This window comes from Mus pahari, chromosome 2, assembly GCF_900095145.1.
Source record: "Mus pahari chromosome 2, PAHARI_EIJ_v1.1, whole genome shotgun sequence".
NCBI lineage: Eukaryota > Metazoa > Chordata > Mammalia > Rodentia > Muridae > Mus > Mus pahari.
In genome coordinates this window covers 129,171,335-129,180,401 of record NC_034591.1, presented here as the reverse complement: position 1 = coordinate 129,180,401, position 9,067 = coordinate 129,171,335, and the positions used below count along the sequence as shown (strand labels likewise).

The window sequence follows — 9,067 nt, the reverse complement described above, 5'->3', positions numbered from 1 at the left end:
TGCCTAGTGCCACGGGCAGTACCTCTTCTAAAGCTTTCGAAACATGCCTTCTTCCCCGTTTCAGGGCCTTCTGGAAGTCAGTCTGACTTGAAATCCCTAGGGGAGAGTTTCAAACTCATTCCCTATGCTCTTTTCCCCAGCTGGGGCTGGGGGCTAGGGGAGTGGCTTCACAGGAGACAGAAATAAAATGGAGGGAAGCCTGGGCTGTGCCTGGCCACACGGTATTGCCAGGAAGCTGGGAGGTGAGGGGGAGGTGAGAAGCTGGGGTATTTGGCTACTAGAGAGCAGGTGGGGGGGGATTGCCGTGGGGGGTGTATGAGGGACATGGTTGAAACAAGTGTGCTTGGGTAGTGCTGGGTTGGGGTGAGGGGACTCTATAGGGGTGACCCAAGGAGAACCCGCGTTATCAGAAGCAAAGAGTACGCTGACTGCTTTGAGGTGGCTGAGGTGACAGTCTGTCCCCTGCCCACTCCTGGGTTTGTCTCTGCTCCTTGTGCTAAGGGCTGAAAACAGAGACAGCAAGGACACAGAAACTTCAGAGACATGGACAGGGGATGGGCAGGATGGAGGGTCCTTCTGCCAGTCATCGGGGAAGGCTTTCCTGAGGCGGCAGCAGGGAACCTGGGACTTCCAGGTGGCCTGTGTGGAGCCCTGAGTGTGACACAAGCTGTATCACAGGTAAAGAGACTGGCTGTGCAGGGGCTTGCAGCCCAGCAGGCAAGAACCCGAGAACAGCACTACAGGGAGGAAAACAGGCATGCGAGCCCAGTACTACCCTGCCAGAGCTGGGATGCCCAGTACGGGTGCCTTGAGTTACAAACCATAGTAGTTACCTAAATTAGTTAAGGCTCCATAGAAGCGCAGAGTCAGCTCCTTTGTCCCATCAGTCCTGGTGCCAAGGGCTCAGCGTGGGTAGCAGCTATGGCACTGGAGAGCACAAACCTGGATGGTCTCAGTAGAAAAGTCTCCTGGCCAGCGCTAAATCTCAGAGGGGCTCTATTGCTCAAGGGCCCGTGGGGCCAAGCAGGCTCCAACGTCTGGCTGCCCGTGGAGTTTCTGGACTATAGGTGACTTTCAGGTCCCTCACAGCACAAGGAGGTGTGTGACTCACCTCCTGCCAGCGTGAAGCGGACTCTGTCCCCTGAGACAGGGACAAATCAGTGAGGGCCTCTTGAGAGTCCTGACTTCAGCTTCTCTGCTCAGTGTGACCAGAGCTTGGGTCGGAGAAACAATGGAGTGAGTGAGGCTGAGGCTGGGGAGCAGCTGCGGTGGGGGTGGGGGTTGGGGTGGTGGACGCTGGCTCAGTCGTAGTTGCTGTGGACTCGGGGGAAATGGGTGGTCAGATGGGAGACTGGGGCAGAGGGTTGATGTGTGGGGGTTGGGACACATTGGGTCAAAGAAAGAAAGAGAAGGACCCCTCCCTTCCCGCTAACCAGGTAAGTGTCTGCCTCTGTTCCAGGTCCAACACAATCCAGCTGACAAGGATGGACTACGCCATGAAGTCTCTCAGCCTTCTGTATCCCAGGTCGCTGTCCAGGTGAGGGGAGCCAGGACTAGAAAGGAAGGGGGAACCCGAGGAGCCATCAGTTAGAACTTCTCAAACTTTTAATGGGTATAAAAGCCATTTAGGGCCTGGCTGTGGCTGTGTGTGTGTCGGGGGGGGGGGGAGCAGTAACCCCAGCACTCAAGAGGCAGAGGCAGAAAGATCTTTGTGAGTTCAAGGTCAGCTTGATCTCCAGTTCCAGGTTAGCCAGGGCTACAGAGAACAAAGTCATGTGGGTGTGAAGTTAAAACATGGATATGACCAGACATGGTGGCACATAGTTTGAATACTGGCACTTGGGGAGCAAAGGCAAGCAGATCTTGGTGAATTTGAGGACAGTCTAGTATGCGTAGAAAGTTCCAGGTCAACCAGAGCTACATAGTGAGATACTATCTCAAAAACAGACAAGCAAGCAAAGAATCCATTAAAACAAAACAAGCAAATAATAATAATAATAATAATCTTACCATACGCCCTGACAGATCTGATTCAGATCTGAGCTGCCTACAGTGGTATCCAAGCCTGCAGTCTGGACACGTTCCAGGCTACACTCTTCTCCAGTGCCACCATCGCCGTTCCTGTCACATCTAGAGTAGAGAGGGCCAGGCTCTGCACCGGGTGCCTTCATTCCTGATCTCCCAGGAGCCTCATGCCTACACTGGGGATTGGGGACTAATATATCAAATCAATAGATGGAGAAACTGAGTCACCGGCTGAGCATTCTGTCACCTGTCGCCTAGCAATTTTGTAACAAAGACAAACTTTGAACTTGAACCCAGAAAATCCCAGACTCATATCCTCTCTGCTCCTTTCTATCTACTCTGAGTATCCGAGAGTCCAAAAATACTCTATAGGCTGCCTCCCCCATTTCACCCAACCTTACAGCGGGGTGAACAAGGCCACAGAGCAGAGTAGCCCAGAGGGGGAATGTGGCTAGTCCAAGAACTAGACACACTGACAGTTTGGGGACTTGTTAGACAGAAACCCTTGGGTTTCACTCACAGCCACGGAAGTGAGTCTGATTATAAGCAAGATTCCAGCTGATTTTCCTGCCCATCCAAATTGGAGGCACACTCTCAGATGGGCTTTGAGAAAGCCTCCTGGAGGGGCCATGATTGGCTGGAGGGAAGGGCCAGATGTGAGCTCAGTAGACAGGCATGGGCAGCAGGCAGGTCATCTGATGTTCACACTGATGTCCCCAGGCATGTGGCAGTGAGCACCGCCGTGGTGACCCAACAGCTGGTGTCTAAGCCCAGCCGGGAGACCCCAAGGGCGAGGCCCTGTCGTGTTAGCACCGCAGATCGGAAGGTTCGCAAAGGCATCATGGCTCACAGCCTGGAGGACCTCCTGGTCAAGGTAAGGGGTCTGCCTGTACTCTGCATCGGCTCTCCTCAGGCCTTGGCAGAGAGTTGACGCTGCCAACCACTTCAGTTTCCAGGCCTGAGCTGGAAGTATGTGTGTGTGTGTGTGTGTGTGTGTGTGTGTGTGTGTGTGTTGTTTTCTTAAGAAAGCTTCCTTTCGGTGTCAGCACTGGAGTCCGGGTTGGCATCACATGTCTGGAGAGCTGTGTGTGTGACAGAGGGGTGACATGGTCAAGTGACAGAGAGGGAGGGCAGTACTTTGCTGTCTTACATGCTAACAGTGGCTGGGTGGTATTTTCTTCATGAAAAGACTCTCAGTTCTTTTTCCTATTACCCTTGGAAAATGAGCCAGGTATGGTGTGTCATGTCTGAGAGCCCAGGACTTGAGAAACACACACACACACACACACACACACACACACACACACCAACATCAGCTTCACTCACACACAGTAAAACTACACAAAACATAAAAACAGCCTTCCAGAAGGGTCAGGAGTTGAGGAAACAGGATTCCAGTGAAATTCCAGTGAAATCTGCATCTCTTACCCGCCCCCACTCTGCTTTCCCTGCATCTGTCTCCCAAGCTGGAACTTCCAGGAAAGCTTTTCTTTGGAAAATTAGTACTCCCCCGTTAGTGGAAACGCAGGGCTGCCAGCTGCGGTTCTAGGAGAAGCATGCAGTCGGGAAAGCAGGGCCCTGCCCCTCCCCGCTTCTAATTTTGCTTCTATCTGTCAACTTGGGCCTCTCTAATCCCATTAGTATCAGCTGCATGGGGCTGGAACCCTTACATCTTCGGGTCCAGGTGCCCCACACAAGCCAAACATTTGAAGTAGGTTTTCAATTAGGATCAATTTAGCATTCAGAGAGAGTAGCTGACAACCTTCCAGGTGAGGTTTTCAAGGCATTCATGCAAATTAACCTGCTCTTCCTAGGAATGGATTTGTTGTCTCCTAAGAGACTCCTAGCTGAGTCTGCCTTGAATCCAAAGGACTGGCTTACTCTTGGCTCTGAGCTCCAGGGACCACTTCCATCACTAGGGTCTTCTTATTGTACCCCCTTCCAACACCTTACATCCATACCCCTCACCCCAGACACTGGGGTCCTGGCTAAGGCTGGGGTTTCCTTGTCAGTGGGTACTTTACGAATGCCTTAGGGTTGTAGAATTTGAGATCTCCTAGTCAGGGTTCCATTGCCAGGGCACAGAAGGAGCCGTGTAACATAGACAGGTCAGAAGGGACTCTTACTGCCGGGGCTTGGAGGATGTCAGCCCCCTGGACTTTGATTCTGTGTTTGGCAGCCCAAAGGTGTGGACAGAGTGGAGGGGAGAGCATTGGCAATGTGGTTGCCAAGTAACCGTGTCATTCCAAAGGTCTCACAAGTCCGCTCTTGGGAGGAGCAGAGTTACTTAGCATGGATGAGATAGGAACCTCACCTGGGAGGTTAAGTCAGTAATGCTCTCTGCATGCTACTGGAGGAGTTTAAATTTTACTTTTAAATGATTATATACTTGTTTTGTGTGTGTGTGTGTGTGGACACATGAACACGCATGTCACTGGACACAGATAGACGTCGGGGCGTGGGAGTTGGTTTTCTCTTTCCATCATGTGGGACCGGGATTGAATTCAGGACAGCAAGCTTGGCTCTACGCACCTCTACATGCTGAGCCATCTCACCGGCACTTACGTTCCTTTTGTGTATGTAAGTGAGTTTCTTGGTTTGCCTCTAGGCAGTTAGGCAGGGCTTCAGTCTTTAGCTGAGACTTCCTTGGAACTCACCATGTGACCCAGGCTAGCCTGGAACGTCTAGTACTCCACCTTGCATCAGGTTTCCAAGATTACAGGCATGAGTCACCAGTCCCATCTAGAGGATATTTTTATTGTTGTTTGTTTGTTTGCGATAGGATTCCATGAAGTTGAACTCATCCTCACTATGTAGCTGACACGTGACTTTTCATCCTGCTGCCTTCTACCTCCTGAGTGCTGGGGTGACAGGCCTGTGCTACTGCCTAGTTCATGGGATGCTGGGATGCTGGGGTGCTAGGACGCTGGGATGCTGGGATGCTGGGGCGCTGGGACACTGGGATGCTGGGTGAAATCACCCAGGGCTTTGTTCATGCTGAGCAGGCACTCTACACACACACACACACACACACACACAGACAGAATGAGCTGTGGAGGATTTTTAAAAAACTAATATGAAGCAAATCAAAGTAATAAAATTTGTAAGAAGCATACAAAACATTTGCTGGATCATTAGAAAATAAATAGCCAACCTGCTGCCATGACGTTTGGATCCTTCCCTTGTCCATACAAGAGGGTATTCTCCTGCATGCTCATCGGCCCTCAAAGTGAGGAAGCACTGTAACGCCAGGAAAGCTCATCCCGAGACCCAGCTGCAGCATCACTAATTGTTCCCCAAATATAAAGTCTGGACAGGGTTATATTTAATCACTAGTGTGTGTATGTCTATGGTTAAGCATGAGTACCACATGCCGGTACTGCAGGGCACATGTGGCAGTCAGAGGGCAACTTTCAGGAGCCTGTTCTCTCCTTCTACTGTGGGCTCCAGATATTGAACCCAAATGTTAAAGTTTGCATTGCCACCAGCACTCTTTCCTGCTGAGCATTCTAGCTAGCTTTTAAAGATGGCAAGACAGTTATTTTACTTCCTGTCCCTTGTTTTGTTTTGGGTTTTTTTTTTTTTTTTTTTTTGTTTTTCGAGACAGGGTTTCTCTGTGTAGCCCTGGCTGTCCTGGAACTCACTTTGTAGACCAGGCTGGCCTCGAACTCAGAAATCTGCCTGCCTCTGCCTCCCGAGTGCTGCAATTAAAGGCGTGCGCCACCATGCCCGGTCCTGTCCCTTGGTTTTGAACAGCCTGTTTCCCCCAGCTCATGATCTATAGCTTTGGCAGAAACAAGATTACAAATAAGTTGTTGGGATAGAGCAATGGCTCCGTGGTTAAAAACCAGGGCTGCTCTTTCAGAGGACACAAGTCCAATTCCCACCCCTGCCACGGCCTGGTTTCAGGGGACCTGATGCCCTCATCTGGCCTCCAAGGTCACCCCATGCATGTGAAACACAGCCACACATGCAGGCAAAACACTAATATAGATAAATAAATCTTTAAGAAATACTTTTTAAGTAGATGCCTGAGGATGTAGCTTAGTAGGGAGAATGCTTTTCCTAAAGAAAACCTCAGCCCAATTCCTCACCCCACAAATAAACACAGAAAGAAAGAAGATTAAAAAGAGAATTATGCTTACAGGAATATATCAGCTTTTGTATTTGTCCTGTTTCATTTAATTGGATTGTTGGAATAGGGTGGTACAGTTGGGCTTCTCTGTGTAAGGTTTTTTTCTTCAGTCTGTTAACTGTTTTTTAACTTTAATTTTTTTGTTACTTATTTAGTATTAACTGTTTTTTAACTTTAATTTTTTGTTACTTTCTTAGTATTAACTGTTTTCTAAAATGTACTCAATATCAAGCAAATACATAAGTCGATCTCATACTTTAAATTTACTAATTTATTTATACCAAAAGAGATCTAGACATTCCTATTTTAATGGGATATAATAATGGGATATATTGATAGTAACAGATTGTTTATTGATAGTCAGATTCTCCCAATCCCAGTCAGAGAGTTCAACTCAACATTGAATTGGAAACTTTCTTGCTTGCTTGCTTCCTTCCTTCCTTCCCCACTCCCACACCCCTATTTTCTAGAGACAGGGTGGTCTTGGTCTTGCTATGCAGTAGTGGCTGGCATCCATCCTTATGTACAGACCAGCTAGCCTTGAGCTAGCTGAAATCCCCCTGTCTCTGCCCTCTGAGTATTAAGATTATGGGTGTATACCATCCTTCATACTTCACCAAACTGAATTCTTTTAAATAGTGCAGTTTGGGGCCGGACATGTCAGTATTCAGAAGTTAAGAGCATGCACTGCTCATGTAAGGGAGCGGGGTTCAGTTCCCAGCACCCACATTGGGTAGCTCATGGTCACCTGTAACTCTAGCTTCAGGCCATGTGACATGGATGCGCAAACCCACCCACATACATACATATGCACATAATTAAAAATAAAAATGTTAGCCGGGCATGGTGGCGCACGCCTTTAATCCCAGCACTCGGGAGGCGGAGGCAGGCAGATTTCTGAGTTCGAGGCCAGCCTGGTCTACAGAGTGAGTTCCAGGACAGCCAGGGCTACACAGAGAAACCCTGTCTCGAAAAACCAAAAAAAAAAAAAAAAAAAAAAAAAAAAAAAAAAAAAAAAAAAAAAAAAAAAAAACCAATAAATAAATAAATAAATAAAAATAATAAAAAATAAAAATGTTTAATGCTGGCCAGGTATAGTGGCACACAGCCTTTAATCCCAAACACTCGGGAGACAGAGGCAGGTGGATCTCTGTGAGTTCCAGGCCAGTCTGGTCCACAGAGCAAGTTTCAGGCCAGCCATGCTACATAGTCTTAAAAACAAAACAAAGGAAACGAGCAACATCATCAAAGTACAGTTTAACTGGCCTGGCGGTGTAGGCCTGTAATCCAAGTTACCTGAGAGGCTGAGGCAGGAAGAGAGGAACAGACAGCAGCCCCTGCCTGTGCTATATGGTGAGGTTCAGGCCAACCTAAGCGCCTTAGGACGACCCAACTCCCTCGGTCTTTCTCTGGCAGCTGGGTGCTTTAGCGGAAGTCTTTGCCTCTCAGCACTGCGGCTCCATAGGCAGGCATGGCAGAAAAGTCACGAACCTTTTTCCAGGTCCAGGACATCTTGAAGCTTAAAGACAAGCCCTTCTCCCTGGTGCTGGAGGAAGACGGCACGATCGTGGAGACAGAAGAATACTTCCAAGCCCTGGCAAGAGATACCGTGTTCATGGTCCTGCTGAAGGGGCAGAAGTGGAAACCCGCATCAGAACAGGTGACGGCCTCCCGGGGCAGGGGTGAATGTGGAGAGCTCGGGAGGGGTTCCGGAGGCGAGCTTACACGGGCTTGTCTTGCAGCGCAAGAAGAGAGCTCAGCTTGCCCTTTCCCAGAAGCCAACTAAGAAGATCGACGTGGCCCGGGTAACCTTCGACCTGTACAAGCAGAACCCTCAGGACTTTATTGGCTGCCTGAACGTGAAGGCGACCCTCTATGACACATACTCACTTTCCTATGACCTGCACTGCTACAAGGCCAAGCGCATCGTGAAGTGAGTGGGTTGGGACAGACAGGGACCGGGTGGGAGAAACATTAAGACCAGAGGCCCGACCTGTCTGCCCAAAGCAAAACTCTCTCCGGGGCTGGGTGGACACTGGGGCTAACAAAGAATGACGACAGCCCTGTCTGTGCAGGGATCTAAGTGGCTTGATTTGCATTAGGGTGTGTGCAGGGGTGGGGGTGGGGGAGTAGTTTTAAGGTTTCTTTCTAGTTTAGCAAAGTACATTTTTTTTTTCACCTCCAAAAGTAAATTTTCCATAGTAGCTGACTGAGGAACTTTCCTGAGTGTGCTGAGGGTAGAGCCCAGGGCCTCGAGAGTACTAAGCACACACTCATATCCTGATCTATTTCCATAACTAATCACTGTTAAAAGTGAAAATCTAACTACAATCCCAGTACTTTGGAAGTAGAGGATGAGGAGGTTCAACGGAAGCCTGGGTCAGATAAGACCTTGTCTCAAAACCAAACCAAGCCAAACCAAACCAAAACAAAACAAACACCAGTGGAGAGATGGCTCAGCCATTAAGAGTTTCCAGCACTCATGTCAGCCTGGCTCAAAACTGCTCATAACCACGTTTCTGCAGCATCAAGGGAATCTGTTGCCCTCTTCTGGCACCTGTGGGTACTGCACACAGACAGACACATAAAAGGCACTGACAAGCTGTGGTCAGCTGAGTGACTTAGTGGTATTAATGTGATTGTTTAAAAAAAAAAAAAAAGTACTAAGGGCCAAGTGGTGTAGTGCACGACTTTAATCCCTGCGTTCAGGAGGAGGCAGAGGCAGGTGAATTTCTGTGAGTTCTAGAGTAGCGTGGTCTACACATCAAATTCCAGGTCAGCTAAGGATACACAATGAGGCCTCATCTCAAAAAGAAAAGAAAAGAAAAGAAAAGAAAAGAAAAGAAAAGAAAAGAAAAGAAAAGAAAAGAAAAGAAAAGAAAAGAAAAGAGAAGAGAAGAGAAGAGA

At 48.7% G+C, this 9,067-nt stretch overlaps 1 protein-coding gene across 2 annotated transcripts in view; it reads left to right on the top strand.

Moving 5' to 3' along the window:
• The first annotated feature begins 232 nt into the window (after nucleotides 1-232).
• Nucleotides 233-9,067, top strand: part of Cidec (cell death inducing DFFA like effector c) — a 14,446-nt gene continuing 5,611 nt past the window's right edge. The window contains exons 1-5 of one of the 2 annotated variants that reach the window (XM_021191719.2): nucleotides 233-253; nucleotides 1,460-1,537; nucleotides 2,746-2,899; nucleotides 7,662-7,820; nucleotides 7,903-8,093. In XM_021191719.2, the coding sequence (XP_021047378.1) occupies nucleotides 1,485-1,537; nucleotides 2,746-2,899; nucleotides 7,662-7,820; nucleotides 7,903-8,093 (557 nt within the window). In that variant the 5' untranslated portion in view covers nucleotides 233-253; nucleotides 1,460-1,484. Of the gene's footprint in view, nucleotides 254-1,161; nucleotides 1,237-1,459; nucleotides 1,538-2,745; nucleotides 2,900-7,661; nucleotides 7,821-7,902; nucleotides 8,094-9,067 lie in introns of those variants that run through there. The other variant, XM_029535446.1, reaches the window with a different exon arrangement.